The sequence below is a fragment of the Scylla paramamosain genome, chromosome 11 (assembly GCF_035594125.1).
Source record: "Scylla paramamosain isolate STU-SP2022 chromosome 11, ASM3559412v1, whole genome shotgun sequence".
In the NCBI taxonomy this organism is placed as follows: Eukaryota; Metazoa; Arthropoda; class Malacostraca; order Decapoda; family Portunidae; genus Scylla; species Scylla paramamosain.
In genome coordinates, this window is record NC_087161.1 from 13,002,959 (window position 1) to 13,027,246 (window position 24,288).

At 40.0% G+C, this 24,288-nt stretch overlaps 1 protein-coding gene across 3 annotated transcripts in view; it reads right to left on the minus strand.

Moving 5' to 3' along the window:
* The window catches only part of LOC135104964 (solute carrier family 35 member E1 homolog), a 108,090-nt gene that overhangs the window by 82,608 nt on the left and 1,194 nt on the right, over nt 1-24,288 (minus strand). For 2 of the 3 annotated variants that reach the window (XM_064012794.1, XM_064012796.1), the window contains exon 2: nt 17,445-17,515. In XM_064012794.1, the coding sequence (XP_063868864.1) occupies nt 17,445-17,515 (71 nt within the window). Of the gene's footprint in view, nt 1-17,444; nt 17,516-20,674; nt 20,736-24,288 lie in introns of all 3 variants that reach the window. The other variant, XM_064012797.1, reaches the window with a different exon arrangement.

A 24,288-nucleotide genomic window follows, 5' to 3' on the forward strand; every position in this document is an offset into this window, starting at 1 on the left:
CTTGTGCAGCGAGGCCGCGGAAGGAGGGGAGGCATGCAGTTAGCAAGATCAGAAGAGCAGTTAGCATGAAAATAGCGGTAGAAGACAGCTAGATATGCAATATTGCAGCGGTGAGAGAGAGGCTGAAGACAGTCAGTTAGAGGAGAGGAGTTGATGAGATGAAAAGCTTTTGATTCCACCCTGTCTAGAAGAGCAGTATGAGTGGAACCCCCCCAGACATGTGAAGCATACTCCATACATGGACGGATAAGGCCCTTGTACAGAGTTAGCAGCTGGTGGGGTGAGAAAAACTGGCGGAGACGTCTCAGAACACCTAACTTCATAGAAGCTGTTTTAGCTAGAGATGAGATGTGAAGTTTCCAGTTCAGATTATAAGTAAAGGACAGACTGAGGATGTTCAGTGTATAAGAAGGGGACAGTTGAGTGTCATTGAAGAAGAGGGGATAGTTGTCTGGAAGGTTGTGTCGAGTTGATAGATGGAGGAATTGAGTTTTTGAGGCATTGAACAATACCAAGTTTGCTCTGCCCCAATCAGAAATTTTAGAAAGATCAGAAGTCAGGCGTTCTGTGGCTTCCCTGCGTGATATGTTTACTTCCTGAAGGGTTGGACGTCTATGAAAAGACGTGGAAAAGTGCAGGGTGGTATCATCAGCGTAGGAGTGGATAGGACAAGAAGTTTGGTTTAGAAGATCATTAATGAATAATAAGAAGAGAGTGGGTGACAGGACAGAACCCTGAGGAACACCACTGTTAACAAATTTAGGAGAAGAACAGTGACCGTCTACCACAGCAGCAATAGAACGGTCAGAAAGGAAACTTGAGATGAAGTTACAGAGAGAATAGAAACCGTAGGAGGGTAGTTTGGAAATCAAAGCTTTGTGTCAGACTCTATCAAAAGCTTCTGATATGTCCAAGGCAACAGCAAGTTTCACCAAAATCTCTAAAAGAGGATGACCAAGACTCAGTAAGGAAAGCCAGAAGATCACCAGTAGAGCGGCCTTGACGGAACCCATACTGGCGATCAGATAGAAGGTTGTGAAGTGATAGATGTTTAAGTGATAGATGTTGAGGATAGATTCAAAAACTTTAGATAGGCAGGAAATTAAAGCAATAGGACGGTAGTTTGAGGGATTAGAATGGTCACCCTTTTTAGGAACAGGTTGAATGTAGGCAAACTTCCAGCAAGAAGGAAAGGTAGATGTTGACAGACAGAGCTGAAAGAGTTTGACTAGGCAAGGTGCAAGCACAGAGGCACAGTTTCAGAGAACAATGGGAGGGACCCCATCAGGTCCATAAGCCTTCCAAGGGTTTAGGCCAGCGAGGGCATGGAAAACATCATTGCGAAGAATTTTAATAGGTGGCATGAAGTAGTCAGAGGGTGGAGGAGAGGGAGGAACAAGCCCAGAATCGTCCAAGGTAGAATTTTTAGCAAGGGTTTGAGCAAAGAGTTAAGCTTTAGAAATAGATGTGATAGCAGTGGTGCCATCTTGTTGAAATAGAGGAGGGAAAGAAGAAAAAGCAAAGTTATTGGAGATATTTTTGGCTAGATGCCAGAAATCTTGAGGAGAGTTAGATCTTGAAAGGTTTTGACATTTTCTGTTAAGACATTTCTGTTAAGCTAAAAGTCCTTAGGAGGACTTTTATATCTTAAACAGTTGTTAAGTGTAAAGATGACGGACCAGGGACAACACCCAAGGAGGCAGTGTACATTTCGCTCAAGAATAGACATCTTTGAAGAATACAGTGATGCAGAGCTTATCAAGAGATTTTGGCTTGACCGCGCTGGGATAGTAGTAGTGGCAGACTTGGTGAGAGACAGGCTTTAGAGTAGGACAGAAGGGAATTGACTGCTGAGTCCTGAGATGAAAGTGGCTATTACTCTAACATAAGCCACTGGTAAAATGCAATAGGGCAGCTATGACAACTTTGGGAAAATGCAACTTACGATCAGCTGTGTGATCACCCAGACGATAGATGCATTGTCTCACCCAGACATTGTTCCCCAGCTCGTGAAATTCCCATACACATGGCAAGAAGTACAACAGAAGCAGGAAGAATTCATGGAAATCAGTGGCTTTCTGGATGTTGTGGCAGCAATAGAAGGCACACACATAAGAATTGTGGCTCCCACTGTTAATGAACACTTATATATCAATAGAAAATGCTACCACAGCATAAATGTTCAAGTGGTGTGAGATGCCAAGTATAGATTACTTGACATTTTGGCAAGATGGCCTGGGTCAGTACGTGATATCAGGATATTAGACGAATCAGGCTTCAAAGGACTATTTGAGCGGAATGAAGTTCCAAGAGGATGCTATATGCTGGGGGATAGTGACTATCCAAGCAAGGAGTGGCTGCTAACACCCTATCTGAATCCTCTTCCAGGCCCACAAGCTAATTATAACAGGTAAGGGAATGCAAATCAACCAGTGTCAATGTAATGTTATTGATCTGTTTTTAAAATTAATTTAGTGGATGCAAACCAATTTGTGTTGATGTTATTTTATTGATCTATTTCTTAAGTTAACCTAAGGAATGTATGCTATGTTATTTAATTTATCTCTCCTAAGTTAACCAAACTCTGGAACCTAACCTAACCAAAACCCTGAGGAGCCTAACCCTGTGGGACCTAGCCTTGCAGAATCTTAATCATGTGGAAAACCAAACTTTATTGCATGTAGCTATAACCATGTGGGATCCTAACCCTACAACATATAGCCCTATAACCCTGCATGGGCCAACCTAACCTAACTCTGTGGAATCCTGACTGTGCTGGGCTAACCTAACCTAACTAAAATTAACTAACCAAATAAATAAATAGAGTTGTGTGACCCATACATCACATACAACTAGAGGTAAATATATCCTTTTGCTAAAACTGTATTTCCATTACAAGTTAGGATAATTATGAGTTTGCTGTGATCCAACCTCTAACACGAGTGACACATAACAGATGTTGATGATTGCATCTTAACAAGTTGTGAATGCTACAGATTTCACAAGCGGGCATGCTGTGTTGTGGAGAGGACCATTGGGCAGCTGAAGCACAGGTTTCACATTCCTCATAGTGAAGTGCAGCTGAGCCCAGAGAAGATGTGCAGGACTGTCTATGTCTGTGCATTGCTCCACAATATCTGCAAGCAGTGAAACCTTCCACTGCCTGATGATGAGGTGGAGGAAGTAGCTCAATCCCATGCAGAAGGAGAATTGGAGCCAGATCCACCCAGACCTGCTGCCTGTAATGGTCATCCATTCTAGGATTACACTGCCAATCTCCACTTCAGGTAAGTGCTCCTGCATTCTCAGAATGGTTACTGCCAATTATTATTATTTTTTTTTTTAGTAACTGATTACTACTACTACTGGGGGCTATGACTTATATTATTAGCCTTAGCATTAATTATATTCATTCACCTAAAGAAAGCATATGATAGGATGGATAGAAAGCCATTTGAGAGGTTATTAAAATATGTGTACAAGGAGCATTATTACAATGAATAAAGGCTTGCTACATGGATGGCAGTGCATGTGTGAAGGTGGAGGGGAAACTTGGGAGAGAGGGTTGTTATAAGAACAAGACTGAGGTAAAGATATATAAAGTTTCTAGGTCAGTTTAGTATATTAACAGATGGCTATATGAGGGAGATGAGAGCTAAAGTAGGAAAATTTGATGCATGGTTGAAAGAGAATGGAGTGGAATAAGCTGTGGTAACACGTCTAATTGCTGATGAGAGTTTTACTATCAGTGAGTGAAAGAGAACTTCTGAATGATGGTTTGTGTTGTGAGGTAGAAATATTGAGGTGAAAGCTGGGATAAGTAAGGTTACTGCAAGGTGAGAAGCGTAGGTGTGTTTTAATATGGTTTATAGGATGAGTGTGTCAGTTTTAGGAAGATGTGAGGTGGATAATAGTATAACAAATATCTTTTCTTTTTCAGTGTGGATGAATGAAGTTCCTTCCTTCCAGCCACTGTACAAAGAAACACTTCAGATGGTCCTTTATATCTTATTTTTTTTATTTCTTTGGTCTTTAAGTAAAGTGTTAAGGATATCTAAAGTTTTTTTCATTTATTACTAATGTTATCAACAATGCTTACTTTGCAATTTTTTATTTATGATATTGACATTTTAGCTCTAAGAGCTCTAGTTTCTTTTCATGTTTTTCTCTTTTCATTTTAATGGAGTCTTTAAGTTTCATTAACTTAATTTGTTTTTTTGTTTTTTTCTAATTTAAGTTTTTTTTTTTTTTTCATTATATGATAATTCACAATCCTTGTTTGCTGGTTCAGTGATTGTATAACTTAGCAGGGAGCAGGGATCCTCTATCACCTCCAGTACTGCAGGATCATCTGCTCCCCCTTTGTGGCCCTGATAAGCTGGGGGCAACACTTCCATATTTTCCTCCTGCTGGGGCTGGAGATGCTGCTTTCCCCCTCCCTCAACGTATGCCGTGGTCCTTAAATTCAAGAAATTAAACTTAATAGGTATATTATTTTGGTTGTGGAGCCATAAACAAAAGGTTTCATGCAATCAGTTTAAAAGGATGGGAGCACTTTTCTCCCACCTTATATTTCCCTTTTAGGTGTAGCTAAAGCTATATGCGAAAGAATGGAAAATATTAAACTAGTAATAAAGACTCTAGGAAATTACTTTATACTTCCATAACTATGACATATAATATATAGTTGACAATACTATTTAAATAGTTTAGAGTAACCAAACACCTACTAGCCCAATATCAAAATTTACTTGTCAGTACAGTACATCAACTCACCTGACTGGTTGAATTCCCTCCTCACAGCAGCAATTTTCTTCCTTGACTTGGAAAGGAGGGAAAACCATTTGGTTTCAACCTCCTCCCTCATCCTCACCGTGTGGGGGTTGGCAACATTTAAGGTCATTGTGACCTCATCCCACACCCGCCTCTTGTCTGTGTTGGTTAGTTGCGGCTTGAAGTGGCCATGGATAACAAGACGCTGCTCTTGAATGGCATTAACAAGGAGGAGACTCTCCTAACTCCAATTTAGCTTCCTCTTCTTTGTGATCTTCTCTGCTCCTGCCATGTCTTGTTTTGTTTACATGTAGTTCGTGTGATCATAGAACAGTGACTGCCAAGCAATGGTCAATAAATACCACTGCCTAACATTATACATTTGTTATTTTGTGCATTTTATTTATCACTAGTTATTTCAAAAAGTAGTAAACAAATAAAATTAGTTGTTTTTATGCGCCAGTTTTCTTATTATACTAATTTTTATGTTGGTAAATTGCTATCCTTAGCAGCTATCCTTTAGCAGCAATAAACAAACAACTATTTGTTAACAAACATTTGTTAGTTAAGCGTTGGTGCATAACTTTTAACTTCCTTTTGCTAGCTAATAGAAATTTTTTAAGGATAACAGAAAAGTTTTATGTATATGGACCCTAGTTTCTTGTAACATCCAACAGAAGGCAGTACTGTTTAGGAATCAAAACTTTAGCTCAGGCTTCATGTTCCTTGTCTCTTTTTAGCTTCCTTGGTCTTATCCAAGGACTCCAGCAAGAAGCTGGTCTTGAGGATGAGACGTGTCATCGCTCGTGTCCAAAGTTACCGCATGTAAATAAAACAAGTACATGAACAGATAAAATAAAAATTTACCAAGATCTAATTGTTACTAGTAAATAGAGAATATAAAACTGAAAAAAAAGTAAGTTTTTCCACCGGTGTTTTCTAAATACTTACTGAGCATTTTAAGGACTGAATATTTTATTCTTAAAATAGTTTTAAGGTTTATGGTGTGTGTTGTATGCTGCAAAATATGTACTATATACAGTATATCTTTACTCAAACAAGACTTTTAGGGCTCAGGGGTACTCTTAAATGGGGGGGGGGACTAATTCTACACAGATTTTAATTTTCCACGGGTGCATCTGTTACTTAACTCCCATGTATAAGGAGTGGTGACTTTATAGAGTACTTTCACCTTAAAAATTGCTTGAACTATCATATCCTGAAGTATGTACCTTAATTCATGGGACACCCTGAATATTAAAAAAAAAAAAAAAAAAAAAAAAGGTCTGATAATATATCACCAAGAGTGTTGAAACAATGCTGTATCCAACTAGAATACCCTGTCACATTGTTCAACAAACCACTTGCTTTTGGTGAAATACCATGGAAATGGGAAAAAGCAAGTATAATCTCACTCTTCATAAAAGAAGTAAGAAACAAGCTCCAAATTATCAGCCTATTATTCATAATTAGTCATCAATCACAACAAAGATAGGTAACTGAGAAAATTGCAAGAGACAAAATAGTATAATTTCTAGAAGAAAATAAACTAATAAAAGATAACCAGCATGGCTTTTGCAGTAATTGATCATGCCTGACTAGCTTATTAGATTTCTTTAACAGTGTATACATGAAATAGGATGTCCAGGTACTATAGGATATAATTTACTTGGACTTCCAAAAGAAACATCAGATAAAGTTCCTCACAACAGACTGATTTCAAAACTGCAATCACAATGAATAGGAGAACGTTTATGTGCATGGGTAAAGGACTGGCTCTCAGATTGTAGACAATGTATTGTTTTAAATGGAGAAGTATTAAGTTGGCTTAAAGTAACTCATGGTGTCGTTCAAAGGTCAGTTATTGGGATCAACACTCTTCATTATAAATATAAACAATTTAGAAAATGATCTTCAGTCAAAAGCAGCAAAATTTGTAGATGACACAAAATTAGATGGTAAGACATCATGTGATAAAGACAGCAAAAAAATTCTGGACATTAACAGATTAACAGAATGGAGTAATAAATGACAGGAAGATGCAAAGTTATGCATACTGGAGGTATGAGTAAGAATTGAAATTTTAAGTACCAAATGTTTGGTCAAGACCTTGAAAATGTTAAACAAGAAAAGACCTGGGAGTAATCATACACAGAAATCTAAAAATGAGCAATCATTGTACAGCTGGTAGCAAAAAAAATAATTGATTAAAAACAAAATAATGTTAAGGCTCATTACAAAAAAATAAGATTAGACATGTTCTCTCTCAATGGAGAATTTGGTAAGGTAAGCCACAAGATATCTCAGCTGAGCCACACCCTACACTCATGTAATCTAAAATCTTGCTACACTAATTTCCATGTGCATGTAAATGCATTCAACATTTATCAATATACTTTTAATAAAATGTTCTTATTTTACATTGATAATTTTGAAAGAAAATAGTAAAAGTTCATATTCTTTCAGCAACAGCAGGTATAGTCATCACTATTTTTAAACATGATGCAGTGCAAGTCAATAGATTATTTGATTCAGATTCAATAATGTAAGAAATGCAAGGGTACTACTAAATATAGCTAACAATAGTATAGTCATTTTATGCAGTAATTATCTCAACTCACTTCAGAAGTGATTGTCACAGCAAGTGTTGCAGTCATTCAGACCACAACATACTTCTTGCAGGTTTCATGAGGCTTTGCAGGCATGCTATCAGCATGTCATGTACCTCTTTGTTGAAATAAAGGTGATTGTCATTGATTTTGCGAATGATGCTGAGCTGAGAAGCAGTGGATAGCTCCTGTTAGGAGAGATGATTGGCCTCCAGCAGCAGCCAGCTGAGTGTCACAAGCACTTCACAGAGCACAACTATGTTGCTATTGTATTGCAGTTTTGTTTTGAAACACCTCTTGCACCAGTTACTTGGAAAATCTTCCCACTTCCATATCACTCCTACTTTAAATCAAGCATATTTTGCTCGGCTAGCAATAATCTATGTTTAGAGTTGATACATGAATGGATTATCTGTGATATTTTAATAAAACAAAAAAAGAGAAGGGAAGATGCAAAAAATGGAAAATTAAAACATATGAAGGGAGAGGCAGCCAGTCAGAGCTGTGCCATTTTATATAGTCATTGGTGCCACATAATGTTGACAATAAGAAGAGAAAAAGGAAGGGATGTGATGCAGGGCCTGTTGTGAGTCCCTTGCTCTCTTTGTGGTTCAAGCCATCACTGAGGTCAGACACCTATTACTACTCCCTGTCCCGAGCAAGTGGAAACCTCCTGGTGTGTCACCAACCCCTGCAGGACATGGAGGAAGCAGAGGCAGTGAATGGCCATGGTACATCAGACAGATGAGGCCAAGGTGCTGGACGTGGAATGATGAGCCTTGTTCTTGTACAGGCAAGTCTAGCGGCTAATAGTGGTCGGCAGAAGTAACATCAGTAGCGACAACAATGGCTGCCAGTAGTAACCCATAGCAGCAGTAGAGACTAGCATCCACAACCCAGCAGCAGTGCTGGCCAGTGGCCTGCTGTTTGGCTCCTACCTGCAGTGGCGAAGCTTGCTATCCTCTCTTCCACCTGCCATCTTCATCTACCACTACCCCTTGGCCAAACCAGTTAAGATTCTCAGTTTCTCTTTCTCCCAGATTGGATTAGTTTAGGTCCCCCCACCTCTCTTGGTCATTACCCAGAGGGGGAGGAATAGTGATGGGCATCCCTCCTTGGCTTGGTAGGGCACAGCATTTCATGAGACACTTAGTTATTTATTTGTATTTGTATTTTTTCTTCATTGATACAGTAAATGTCAGAAACATACTACCAATCTTACTACTCAGCACCTTAAGTGCTCTAACTTTTATTTATTCAACTGTTTAATCATTTATCATTATGTTTTTCCTTAAATACGTATTAAATAATTATTATTTATCATCTTTTCAGTACACTACTCTTTCCAAGATCATTTGAAAACAGGAGATCCACCTCTGGGATTTAACATCAAAGATGTTCTCCGTACTGCCCAATATGATTGACTGATAAGATGATAAGTACACACACACACACATCTTGTCATCCAATTTTTATTTTTTCATCTTAATTTCTCTCCTAAGCTGGGCCATCAGACTACTCTTCTTCCTCTCCAACTCAGCTTGATCTCCCATGTATCATCCTGTCTTTGAAGTTTGTTGTAGTGGGATCCCATAGGATTAGTTTTGTCTACAACATTCAATCATCAACAATGTCTATTCCTGGGGCCATTATGCTTGTTCACCATTTACAGTATGCAAGCAGGCCCCATCTCACTTTATGCATATCAGTGATGCCAATATTATCTGAACACAACAGTTCACAAGCCAACAACTTATTCAGTAATGTGCTGTTTACATGTTCAGGAGGAGGCAGTAGGCACCTGCCAAAATAATAATTACTCCCAGTGAGGTCTAAAGAACTGCTTTGAACTTACCATTAAAGCCAGCTGTGACCTCACTGAATGTTCACCTTTGTCTCACAACACAAAGGGGCAGTCACAGCCTGCCCTCTAAAGACAACTCTCTTCCTTCACACAAAACTAGAAGCACCTAATTACACACACACCATTCACTCGAAATTCAAAATTATCATGGTGACTGCTACACCAGTCTCAGAGTCCACATCTAGGGAGGGAACCACAAATGTCCCCAGGTCAGACTGCTCCTCTGGTATCGACCACCATCTCAACTTTTCTTCGTTAACTTCTGCAACATTCGCAGTCATAGATCTAATTTTCAATTTATAGAACACCATCTCTCCTTTACTAAACATCATCTTTTCTTTACTGAAACACAGGTGTCTGAGGCAATTGACAGTAGCCCATTTTCTGTTCCCTCTTACTTTCTCTATCCTCATTTTCAATCCAAAGCTGGATGTTGCGTTTATGTGCACACCAACTTAACCTGCTCTCATGCCCACGCTCTTGAACCATTCAAGTTTTCCACCATCATTCTTAGACTAAATTTATCTGTGCTGTATACCTCTCATCTAACTCCTCTGACTATAAGAAATTCTTTGACTACTTAGCTTCCAAAGCGGAACACATACTGACTCTCTTCCCTTCTGCGGAGATCTCCATTCTTGGAGACTTCAATGTTCACCAACAGCTTTGGCTTTCTTCTCCCTTCACTGACCATCCTGGTGAACTAGCCTTCAACTTTGCTATCCTCCACAATCTAGAGAAATTGGTGCAACACCCTACTCGTATTCCTGCCCATCTTGGAGATACACCCAATATTCTTGACCTTTTCCTATCCTCTAATCCTGCTTATGCTGTTACTCTCTCTTCTCCGTTGGGCTCCTTCAATCACAATCTCACATCTGTATCTTGTCCTATCGCTCCAATCCCTCCTCAGAATCCCCCTAAATGAAGGTGCCTCTGGCGTTTTGCCTCTACTAGTTGGGGGGGACCTGAGATTGCTGATTTTCCTTGGAATAATTACTGCTTCCATGTCAGAGACCTGACTTTGTGTGCCGAGCGCATAACAGAGGTGATAGTGTCTGGCATGGAGGTGTTCATACCTCATTCTTTTCCTTGATCTAAACCTTCCAAATCTTGGTTCAACACAGCTTGTTCTCATGCTATACATGATAGAGAGGTGGTCCACAAAAGATACTTAAGCCTTCCATCTCCAGAATCTCATGTACTTTATATTTCTGCCTGGAACCATACCAAGTCCATTCTCCAACTAGCCAAAAACTCCTTCATTAATAGAGTGTTAAAATCTTTCAAGATCTACTTCCCCTCGGAACTTCGGGCATCTAGCCAAAAATATCTCCGATAACTTTGCTTCTTTTTCTTTTCCTCCTTTATTTCAACCAGATGGCACCAGTGCTATCACATCTATCTCTAAAGCTAAACTCTTCGCTCAAACCTTTGCTAAAATCTCTACCTTGGACAATTCAGGGCTTGTTCCTCCCTCTCCTCCACCCTCTGACTACTTCATGCTACCTGTTAAAATTCTCGCTGGCCTAAACTCTTGGAAGGCTTATGGACCTGATGGGGTCCCTCCTATTGTTCTCTGAAACTGTGCCTCTGTGCTTGCACCTTGCCTAGTCCAACTCTTTCAACTCTGTCTGTCAACATCTATCTTTCCTTCTTGCTGGAAGTTTGCCTACATTCAGCCTGTTCCTAAAAAGGATGACTGTTCTAATCCCTCAAACTACCGTCCTATTGCTTTAATTTCCTTCCAATCTAAAGTTTCTGAATCTATCCTCAACAGGAAGATTCTTAAACATCTATCATTTCAAAACCTTCTATCTGATCGCCAGTATGGGTTCTGTCAAGGCTGCTCTTCTGATCTTCTGGCTTTCCTTACTGAGTCTTGGTCATCCTTTTTTAGAGATTTTGGTGAAACTTTTGATGTTGCATTGGATATATCAAAAGCTTTTGATAGAGTCTGGCACAAAGCTTTGATTTCCAAACTACCCTCCTACAGCTTCTATTCTTCTCTCTGTAACTTCATCTCAAGTTTCCTTTCTGATCATTCTATTGCTGCTGTGGTAGACAGTCACTGTTCTTCTCCTAAATCTATTAACAGTGGTGTTCCTCAGGGTTCTGTCCTGTCACCCACTCTCTTATTATTCATCAATGACCTTCTAAAACAAACTCAATGTCTATCCACTCCTTTTTTTTATTTTTTATGTAGGAAGGACACTGGCAAAGGGCAACAAAAATCCAATAAAAAATATGCCCACTGAAATGCCAGTCCCATAAAAGGGTCAAAGCAGTGGTCAAAAATTGATGAATAAGTGTCTTGAAACCTCCTTCTTGAAGGAATTCAAGTCATAGGAAGGTGGAAATACAGAAGCAGGCAGGGAGTTGCAGAGTTTACCAGAGAATGGGATGAATGATTGAGAATACTGGTTAACTCTTGCATTTGAGAGGTGGACAGAATAAGGGTGGGAGAAAGAAGAAAGTCTTGTGTAGCAAGGGCGCGGGAGGAGGGGAGGCATGCAGTTAGCAAGATCAGAAGAGCAGTTAGCATGAAAATAGCGGTAGAAGACAGCTAGATATGCAACATAGCGGCGGTGAGATAGAGGCTAAAGACAGTCAGTTAGAGGAGAGGAGTTGATGAGATGAAAAGCTTTTGATTCCACCCTGTCTAGAAGAGCAGTATGAGTGGAACCCCCACAGACATGTGAAGCATACTCCATACATGGATGGATAAGGCCCTTGTACAGAGTTAGCAGCTGGGTGGGTGAGAAAAACTGGCGGAGACGTCTCAGAATGCCTAACTTCATAGAAACTGTTTTAGCTAGAGATGAGATGTGAAGTTTCCAGTTCAGATTATAAGTAAAGGACAGACCGAGGATGTTCAGTGTAGAAGAGGGGGACAGTTGAGTGTCATTGAAGAAGAGGGGATAGTTGTCTGGAAGGTTGTGTCGAGTTGATAGATGGAGGAATTCAGTTTTTGAGGCATTGAACAATACCAAGTATGCTCTGCCCCAATCAGAAATTTTAGAAAGATCGGAAGTCAAGCGTTGTGTGGCTTCCTGCGTGAAATGTTTACCTCCTGAAGGGTTGGACGTCTATGAAAAGATGTGGAAAAGTGCAGGGTGGTATCATCAATGTAGGAGCGGATAGGATAAGAAGTTTGGTTTAGAAGATCATTAATGAATAATAAGAAGAGAGTGAGTGACAGGACAGAACCCTGAGGAACACCACTGTTAACAAATTTAGGAGAAAAACAGTGACCGTCTACCACGGCAGCAATAGAACGATCTGAAAGGAAACTTGAGATGAAGTTACAGAGGGAAGGATAGAAACTGTAGGAGGGTAGTTTGGAAATCAAAGCTTTGTGCCAGACTCTATCAAAAGCTTTTGATATGTCCAAGGCAACAGCAAAAGTTTCACCAAAATCTCTAAAAGAGGATGACCAAGACTCAGTGAGGAAAGCCAGAAGATCAACAGTAGAGCGGCCTTGATGGAACCCATACTGGCGATCAGAAAGAAGGTTGTGAAGTGATAGATGTTTAAGAATCTTCCTGTCGAGGATAGATTAAAAAACTTTAGATAGGCAGGAAATTAAAGCAATAGGATGGTAGTTTGAGGGATTAGAATGGTCACCCTTTTTAGGAACAGGTTGAATGTAGGCAAACTTCCAGCAAGAAGGATAGGTAGATGTTGACAGATAGAGCTGAAAGAGTTTGACTAGGCAAGGTGCAACCACGGAGGCACAGTTTTGGAGAACAATAGGAGGGACCCCATCAGGTCCATAAGCCTTCCGAGGGTTTAGGCCAGCGAGGGCATGGAAAACATCATTATGAAGAATTTTAATAGGTGGCATGAAGTAGTCAGAGGATGGAGGAGAGGGAGAACAAGCCCAGAATTGTCCAAGGTAGAGTTTTTAGCAAAGGTTTGAGCAAAGAGTTCAGCTTTAGAAATAGATGTGATAGCAGTGGTGCCATCTGGTTGAAGTAGAGGAGGGAAAGAAGAAGCAAAGTTATTGGAGATATTTTTGGCTACATGCCAGAAGTCACGAGGGGAGTTAGATTTTGAAAGGTTTTTGACATTTTCTGTTAATGAAGGAGTTTTTGGCTAGTTGGAGAACAGACTTGGCATAGTTCCTGGCAGAAATATAAAGTGCATGAGATTCTGGTGATGGAAGGCTTAAGTACCTTTTGTGGGCCACCTCTCTATCATGTATAGCACGAGAACAAGCTGTGTTAAACCAAGGTTTAGAAGGTTTAGGACGAGAAAAAGAGTGAGGAATGTACACCTCCATACCAGACACTATCACCTCTGTTATGCGCTCAGCACACAAAGACGGGTCTCTGACACGGAAGCAGTAGTCATTCCAAGGAAAATCAGCAAAATACCTCCTCAGGTCCCCCCAACTAGCAGAGGCAAAACGCCAGAGGCACCTTCGCTTAGAGGGATCTTGAGGAGGGATTGGAGCGATAGGACAAGATAAAGATATGAGATTGTGATCGGAGGAGCCCAACGGAGAAGAAAGGGTGACAGCATAAGCAGAAGGATTAGAGGTCAGGAAAAGGTCAAGAATGTTGGGCATATCTCCAAGACGGTCAGGAATACGAGTAGGGTGTCGCACCAATTGCTCTAGGTCATGGAGGATATCAAAGTTGTAGGCTAGTTCACCAGGATGGTCAGTGAAGGGAGAGGAAAGCCAAAGCTGGTGGTGAGCATTGAAGTCTCAAAGAATGGAGATCTCTGCAAAAGGGAAGAGGGTCAGAATGTGCTCACTTTGGAAGTTAAGTAGTCAAAGAATTTCTTATAGTCAGAGGAGTTAGGTGATAGGTATACAGCACAGATAAATTTAGTATGAGAGTGACTCTGTAGTCGTAGCCAGATGGTGGAAAATTTGTAAGATTCAAGAGCGTGGGCACGAGAGCAGGTTAAGTCATTGCGCACATATATGCAGCATCCAGCTTTGGATTGAAAATGAGGATAGAGAAAACAGGAGGGAACAGAAAAGGAGCTACTATCAGTTGCCTCAGACACCTGAGTTTCAGTGAGGAAAAGAAGATGAGGTTTAGAAGAGAGGTGGTGTTCTACAGATTGAAAATTAGATCTTAGATTGTGAATGCTGCAGAAGTTAATTAAGAAAAAGTAGAGGGGGGTGTCAAGACACTTAGGGTCATCAACAGAAAGGCAGTCCAACCCGGGGACATTTATGGTCCCCTCCCCAGATGGGGACTCCGAGGCTGGTGTAGGAGTCGCCATGATTTTAAAATTTTTGAGTGAAGGGTGTGTGTGCTATTAGGTGCTTGTAGTTTTGTGTGGAGGAAGAGAGTTGTCTTTAGATGGCAGGCTGTGACTGCCCTTTGTGTTGTGAGACACAAGGGGAAACGTTCAGTGAGGTCACAGCTGGGTTTAATGATAAGTTCACAGCACCCCCTGAACAGTGCTTTAGACCTCACTGGGAGTAATTATCGTTTTGGCAGGTGTCTACTGCCTACACTGATGATATCACCCTGCACTTTTCCATGTCTTTTCATAGATGTCCAACACTTCAGGAAGTACATATTTCACGCAGGGAAGCCACAGAATGCCTGACTTCTGATCTTTCAAAAATTTCTGATTGGGGCAGAACAAATTTAGAATTGTTCAATGCCTCAAAAACTCAATTCCTCCATCTATCAAGTCGACACAACTTTCCAGACAACTATCCCCCCTTCTTCAATGACACTCAAATGTCATCCTCTTCTACAATGAACATCCTCGGTCTGTCCTTTACTTATAATCTGAACAAGAAACTTCACAACTCATTTCTAGCTAAAACAGCTTCTATGAAGTTAGGCGTTCTGAGATGTCTCTGCCAATTTTTCTCATCCCCCCAGTTGCGAACTCTGTACAAGGGCCTTATCCGTCCATGTAATTAGTATGCTTCACATGTTTGGGGGGGTTCCACTCATACTGCTCTTCTAGACAGGGTGGAATCAAAAGTGTTTTGTCTTATCAACTTCTCTCTTCTAATTGACTGTCTTCAGCCTCTCTCTCATTGCCACAATGTTGCAATCTCTAGCTATCTTCTACTGCTATTTTCATGCTAACTGCTCTTCTGATCTTGCTAACTGCATGCCTCCCCTCCTCCCACAGCCTTGCTGCACAAGACTTTCTTCTTTCTCTCACCCCTATTCTGTTCACCTCTCTAATGCAAGAGTTAACCAGTATTCTCAGTCATTCATCCCTTTCTCTGGTAAACTCTGGAACTGCCTGCCAGCTTCTGTATTTTCATCTTCCAATGACTTGAATTCCTTCAAGAGGGAGATTTCAAGACACTTATCCTTCAAATTTTGAGTACCGCTTTGGACCCTTTTCTGGGAATGGCATCTCAGTGGGCTTTTCTTTTTTTTTTTATTGGATTTTGTTGCCCTTGGCCAGTGTCCTTCCTATGTAAAAAAAAAGAAGTTATCTAAAGACAACTCTCCTCCTTCACAGAAAACTACATGCACCTAAGTATACACACACCCTTTACTCTAGATTCTAAATTCAATATGGTGACTCCTACATCAACTTCAGAGTCCCCATCTGATGAGGGGGCCACAAATATTTCCAGGTCAGACCGCTCCTATGGTATCAACCCTAAGTGTCTTGACACCTCGCCTCCCCTCCTTAACTTTTCTTCATTAATGTCTGCAACATTCATAGCCTTATATCTAATTTTCAGTCTGTAAAACACCACTTCTCCTCTGCTAAACCTCATCTTCTTTTCCTCACTGAAACACAGTGTCTGAGGCAACTGACAGTATCCCCTTTTCTGTTCCCTCCTACTTTCTCTATCTTTATTTTCAATCTAAAGCTGGATTTTGTATCTGTGTGCACAATGACTTAACTTACCCTCTTGCCCATGCTCTTGAATCTTCTGATTCTTCCACCATATGGCAACAACTGCAGAGCCACTCTTAAAGTAAATTCATCTGTGCTATCACCTAACTCCTCTGACAGTAAAAAATTCTTTGACTGCTTAAATTCCAAAGTAGAGTACAACTCTCCAAGTGTATCTCCAAGATGGTCAAGAATACAAGTAGGGTGTTGCACCAATTGCTCTAGATCATGGAGGATAACAAAGTTGAAGGCTAGTTCACTAGGATGGTCAGTGAAGGGAGAGGAAAAGCCAAAGCTGGTGGTGAACATTGAAGTCTTCAAGAATGGAGATCTCCGCAGAAGGGAAGAGAGTCAGAATGTGCTCCACTTTGGAAATTAAGCAGTCAAAGAATTACTTATAGTCAGAGGAATTAGGTGAGAGGTATACAGCACAGATAAATTTAGTCTGAGAGTGACTGTAGTCGTAGCCATATGGTGAAAAACTAGGAAGATTCAAGAGCATGGGCATGAGAGCGGGTTAAGTTTTTGAGCACATAAATGCAACATCCAGCTTTGGACTGAGAATAAGAACAAGGAAAGTTGGAGGGAACAGAAAAGGGGCTACTGTCAGTTGCCTCAGACACCTGTGTTTCAGTGAAGAAAAAATGAGTTTTAGTGGAGGAGAGGTGGTATTCTACAGATTGAAAATTAGATCTAAGACCATAAATGTTGCAGAGTTAATGAAGAAAAAGTTGAGGAGTGTATCAAGACACTTAGGGTTGATATCAGAAGAGCAGTCCAACCTGGAGACATCTGTGGTCCCCTCCCGGGATGGGGACTCTGAGGTTGGCGTAGGAGTCGCCATGATAATTTTGAATTTTGAGTGAAGGGTGTGTGTGTGATGCTTGTAGTTTTGTGTGAAGGAAGAGAGTTGTCTTTAGAGGGCAGGCTGTGACTGCCCTATTGGTGAAGCTTTTTTTTTTAATACAAGTGATTACTGGTTTGTTTATAATATTTCAAGTTTACATGCTTATACACTGTTTTTTACCTAATTTGGTGTTATCACACAATGTAATAATAACAGTATTAAAAATAAGAACTATTGATATCTATTGTTGCCACAGATCATGCTTATGAATATGGCTGGAAGTAGGAAATATCATAGTATAAATTTTCAGAATTTTGCTGGCCACTATCATGTTTTGGCTGAAGGATAATTCAAATTATAAATCTGATTAAGGGACATATACTGTAGTGTAGTTTCTTTCAATGCTAAGTTTTGTAATAATAAAAGGGGCATTCTCCACAAAATTAGATATATTTTCAAATATATTTTTAATCATGTGCACTAATGATTGCAGGACACTTACCTTTATGGTTTGTTTCTCCTGCAGCAGGACACGACCCAACACCACAGTGAATAATGGCATGGTGGCCTTCACTGAAAAGACAATGTAAGTCCAATATATATATATATATATATATATATATATATATATATATATATATATATATATATATATATATATATATATATATATATATATATATATATACACTGCAGCTTTTTTATTTCTTTTTATCAGTTTTATTGAATAGTTGCCAAAGAATCAGAACCTATCTGGATATCTATCTAGCAAATTATTTAACTAACCATTACTTAAAACTCTTTCAAAGTGAGTAGCCATGAAAGGGTTCTCCACTTGCACTTATTACATTTCAATTACCTATCTATCAGCTTATCTCTTTAACACTGCTCCCTCCAGAGGTGTCTGCCAAGGGGATGGTCACAACATAAGAGCCTCCACCTCTCCCCATCTAAATATTCCCTCTTTACTTGTTTAAGCACTTGGCCTCTATTATATTTCACGCAAATATTGCTCTACCCTGTCCCTCCATATTCCAAGTGGCCTTCCTCTCCTAATAGCACCATCAATTTTGCCCAAATATGTTTTCTTTATGAACTTTTTGCTCTTCATCCTCTAAAAATGCCCACATCTTGGGTGTATTTTTTCACCCATTCTACCAATCTAAAATTTACACCATGTGCACAGATGCTCAAACCATATCTCTCATGCACACTTTCATTGCTCTCACCTTCCCAACTCGTCACTCCATAAGCCCCTCTCATATAGATAACTCATTTCTGCATCACACATTCTCAGCTGTTGTGCTCTTTTCATGTGTAGGCCTCTGATTTATGTCAATGCTGGTAGGAGAATATTATTTCTTAATTCTCTCTTTACATCTATAGATGTGGACTCTTGCAAGGGATCATATAACCTGTCTACCTTTAACAACTCTCTCTTATCCCGCCATCCATTTCGCCATTTTATCTAATTAAACCACTCACTTCCTCCACTCCCTCTTTTCCCTTAACAACCTCACACCTTCCTGTAACTGGCAAATTCATCCTTTAAAGTATGCCTTTAAAGAATCCCAAAGTCACACACCTTTACTCTCTCTCCTCTCAAATACCATCACCTTACTTTTCCTGGCATTCACATTCAGTTTCTATCTTACACACACACTATGGAAATCATCCATCAATTCCTTAAGTTCTTTTACTTTTCCAGGCAGCCTCTTCCTTCACCAGCAAACAGGGTAATATTAATATGTTTTTTTTTTTCTGCCAATCAAAAGAAAGGGAGGAACATTAAGGACCTTAATTTTACTTCAGTTTGACAATGATTGCCACAGAGAAATAACTCAGTATATCAGTTTAGGAAGTTGAGAAGTAGAAGTATGAGACTTAGATACCTTATAGGACAAATAAACAAGCTGTAGGAAGGTTCAAGGTGGTTATTGGAGAGAATGGAGGAAGAAAGTGAGTTTAAAAATCTGGGAATAGTGCTAGGTAAAAATGGTGAGATGGACAGAGATAAAAAAAAAAAGGTTGTAAAAAGCTGGCAGTCAACAGAATCACTTTGAAGAGTAATGAAAGGGAAAAATGTATCTAAGGATGTAAAAGGTGAAATTTAAGGAATCAACCAACAATGATGCATGGATCACAGACCTGGACATGGAATAGGGCACAACAACTGAGAGTACATAGTGTGGTAATGAGTTCTCTAAGAGGGACATGTGGAGTAACAAGATGGGAGGATGATTGCAATGAAAATGTGTATGAAAGATGTGGTGTGAGCATCTATGCAATTGGTGCAAATTGTGATGGTAGAACAATGAAAAGGAACACACTGAGATAATATGCCCATATTGAAAGAATGAAAAGTGAAGACTGTAAACAATGTGACCAAAGATGAAGGTACTAATAAGAGAAGAAGGCCACTTGGGAAATAAAAGGATTTGGTAAAGGAATATGTGAAAGAGATGGTCCAAATGCTTGAACAAGCAAGAATGGGATATCTGGATAAGGAGAGATGGAAGCTCCTCTGCCATGGCCACACCTTTGTGGAACATTCTTGGAGGGAGTGAGACATCTTAGAGACAAATGGATATATAGATAAATAGAGTTTAGGAGGATGAACAGCCTGGTGAATTTGGTAGTTTCATACAAGACATCTGTTTTTCTTAATCCCTCTCACTCTCAATGTATAACAAGCTTAAGAACTGGTGGGAAATTAGGGCAGAATTTTATGATGAAGAAAGAAAATGCACATCAACAAACACTAATTGAGGAGAGGATTTACTTCTCCTAGATCTTCCCCACATTAACTGCCTCTTAGCTACATGACAGTGAAAGGTATTCTAGAACTAAATTAAACCAAAAGTTTAATCTTCTGACCAGGAGGGGAAGCTCCCCATAGACTTCCCAATATCTAGTGGAGGAAAACTGCTACACATCAGTTTCATGGCTGTACAAATAAAATTAACTGCCTCACAGCAGATTTCCTCATGTAACAATGAAAGACACCTCAAAACTAAACCTAACCAAACATACTCTCCAAACTGGGGTAACACCTTAAAACTGTGTTAAGCTTAAGACCACATTTTACCTCCACCATTACTGTAGTTACACTAGTAATATCCCCTCAATTCAACAAGTAAACTTGTAATGGACAGTACTGGTGACTGGTTTGGGGAAGCAATGGCATTATAAGATTAGTTTGATAGTATACGGATACACTAAACTCTCCAGGTGGACACACAAGTCCCTCGTGATCACAGAGTATTATTTATTTACAACAACAGAACATTTCCTCTCCACTGCCAAATGCCTCATCTCACATATCTGCAGCATGGCCTGGGACAACAAGCTCAGTAATAACCTGCATATTACATCCATGGGCCAGTACTCTTCCCCTTATCCCTGGGCCTGGCTAGAGTCCCACATTCTAGATGATTCCCTTGCCCACCTCTGTATGGGCCACACAACATTCATGGCTCACTTGCCTCTCCTCCCTGACCCATTCTGATCAAGGTGCAAGACTGTCCATGAGACTATCAAGCACTTCATGGTACACTGTCCTCAATTCCACTTCCACCACGCCACAATGTACTCTTAACTCTCAACCCTAAGCATCACAATGCTCAAGCTACCAAGCCTCCTAGAAGCCTCAGGCATCAACTCATCACAGCAACCAGATGTCATCTGCCTAACGTATGTCTTCCAGAAGAAAGACCAACTGGTAAATCTTACCAATAGCGGCGCCTTATGTATTCTATTGCTGCCCCTCTCCAGGACAAGCAAGCTTGGGGACCTGGTGGGAAAGTGGGATTTTAGGGTGGGGGAGATCAAAATAGGCCAAATTTGGAAACCTCAAAAGTCTAAGGAGAAAAATACTTTTGGGGAAAATCCCTAAAAAGTCAACAAAGAGGGAATATTTGCAATCCCCATATTTCCTACTATGCTACCTAACCTTTTGGAGTCACTAACTTTGCTAACTGGAGAGCTCTTCCTCTTGTATCCCCCCACTACACTATTCTGATTGGTAAAATTGCAGTTTGGCACAATATATCCCATCTTCTTTTTCTCCTTCTCTGTCTCTAACAAACTTGGAGATTTGGTGAGAATGTGGGGTTTTAGGGTGGGATAAGGCAAAAAGTCTAAGGATAAGATGCCATATTTAAAAAAAACTGGGAAACTTTCTACCCTAACTTTTAACCTAACCTAACCTCACTGGGAAGCTTTGCCCCCTATGGACCACTCCTCAAGGACACTAACCTAATCTAACCTAACCTAGCCAGTGGGGATTTGCACTCCCCCACCTGGGACCCCCTTAACCAGCAGTGTTGTGCTTTGTCAGAGGTAAAGGTCTTGTCAGGTTGCATTTTTTTAGTTTTTTTTTTATTTGCCCCATAAAATATAAAAAATAACAAATGTTTATATATATATATATATATATATATATATATATATATATATATATATATATATATATATATATATATATATATATATATTATTTTCATGCTATGAATGGAAGTGTGGCTACCATATGAATTTGATTCTTGGATTTCTTCCCTTCTTGGAGCTCATGATATCAGACTAGAGATGTGAAATTTTATTTTTATATTTTTTTAAACTTTTGTTCTCACCTTTACATACACTTTCCACAACCCTATAGTGTGTAATAAATAAGTACTTCCTTACATTACAAATATCTATAAATAAACAAGAACTGTATGATCAAGAAAATGGTAGGATGTGAGTTTGGCAACACCCCACATCTCAAGGCCCTGGCTACTACACCTGCTGTTCTCAAAGAATAGAACATACATACCATGAATTTTATGACTTTCAGTTTTCCTTTCCAATTACTCTGGTCTTGTTTTCCATTTCTTATGCAATACTGATTAGGTTTGAGAAATAATTTCTTTGGAGAAAGTAACTTCATCTTTTATTGTGATGATTTTTTGGAAAACAGCAGCCCATGCTGTGAAGCCAACTCTGCAACATTTACAACCAAAATCTCTATCCCTCCCCAATACTGTAGCTTTCAATTTCTGCTTTGATATACATGCATGTTGACATGGACATCGAAAAAAAAAATAAATAATCCCCAAAATATACCTCAGTTCCTACAGAAGTATTCAGTCCATAATAACTCTGAGCTCCAAAAATAGGTATGCATATAAAAACTCCTGACTTGACAAAATATTCTTTGTTACTGCTAGTGACAAGTCTTATATATACAAACAAAACTAAAGGCCATAATATGGCTAAAAAATGAAATTGTATATACATGTATCAAACACTTCCCTAAGAGGTATGTATATATACAAACTAAACACTGTATGGGGCACCCCCAGTTAACATAACTGGTGGTGCCCCTCCAGATTACCCTTTATTGGAGGGCTTTGCTCCCCCATTAAGGACACTAACCTAATCTAACTTAACCATACACCTTAAGAAGAATTTGAAGGTCTAGGATATGGTTAGCTGACTTCTTTCTCATCCTCAAAGGGTACTGTTGCCAATGAGTGTTCAGCACTTGATTAATTTTGGCAAAACACTGTGCAATCTTAAGAAATATACCCTGAAGTTGTCTTGCTTATGGAACTGCACAATAAACTCCTGGTATTTAAATTTACATTAACTCTACTCAACTACCATTGAAACACTGGATACCCTCGTGGTTAACTGGCTGACTACTATGGCCACCATGTATATACACAGTGGCTGGCCAAAAATAATTGACGTATTACCCAGAAGTAAATGACGTTTAATGTCCTTCTAATACATCATTAAAAGGACACCTCTAATTGGCTGTATGAAAGAGATACAACAGAGCAACCACCATACAATATACACATTACACTGTATTCCTCCAAGCGAGCCTCATCAGCATGAACTTAGAATTTGTAATACAGCACAAGATGTATCATGTCACTGTAACTTAACCATGTATGACACCCTCTACCACTGCAAAAAAAAAAAAAAAAAAAAAAAAAAAAAAAAAAAAAAAAAAAGTTGTACAGTCACCATATGCATATAATTTAGCTGCTCCATGAGGAGCCACTATTGGTAACATTATCTGACCAACCACCTGCCACACCTGTAATCACCTCACACAACTTCACCAAGGCTCATAACAATCATCTGATCACTGTGAGCCTAATAAAAACTGCAACAAAAGAATATTTGTTTGCAATGGTCAGTGAGGGACACTGGAAAAGCACAGATAATACAAATCTAGTTAAATCTTTGAAAAAATTGTCACTGATGTCAATACTTGTTTGACAGATGGTGCTGTGGTTCAAAATATTCTACATAGAATGATTTAAAGGAGTGGGGGGGGCCATATATACTTGTTGAAACTGCAGCTAGATCAAGGGTAAACTACATGAAGCTTTTACAAGAGCAACCAAGAAAAACCTGAACCTCCTCATATGGACACTACTAAACTTGGTTGGATTACTTTGATGCAGAGTCCAGGGAGGGATGTTTGCCATTAAAGAGGATCTCAAGTTTGCCAACAGCTATACCTCTCTTTGCTCAATTGCACTTTTCACGGATTCCCTCACAGCCCTCCAACTCATCCATCCAACTCTGCCTTCAAATACACCACCAGTTACACCAACTGTCTATCTCACATATTAACATCCACTTTCAATGGGTCTCATCCCACATTGGCATTGTGGGAAACACCATGGCTGACAGAGTGACAAACGAGGCCCACTCCCATGCCTCTTCCATAGACTCTCCCTTAGACCAGACTACTGACCAACCTATGGAAAGACTGTAACTCACACTGAGAAAGATGCCTGACAGACACCTTACAGTACATAACACTTGGATGCATCAGACACCATGACACCACTGGTGGACCCACTCCCCAAAGCTGTGTCCTAGACACTGCAGCCACCAGATTCAAGATAAGACACAATCACTCCAATGCTCACATGCACAGGCTAGGCCTAATGGGCACTCCTCACTGCCCCTGGTGCAGACACAATCACTCCAATGCTCACATGCACAGGCTAGGCCTAATGGGCACTCCTCACTGCCCCTGGTGCCCCACACAGCCAGACACTTCAGAACACCTGCTGCTACACTGCCCTTGCTTGCCATTACCCCCACTGCACTGCTTGCCTCCACTCACTGGCATCACTCCACATCCACAGGCCATCACTAGCAAACCTACTGGGTGGTTCCCAAGACCCTGGCCTTGCCTTCAAGACACTGAAGCACACCAGGGTCTTCCTCCAGAAAACTAGACAGCTCACCAGAATCTTACCAGATAACCTGCCTGCTACCAGCACCTTTGGGGAACTAGAGGCTGTGGCACCACAGCCTACAAGGCCCCTAAA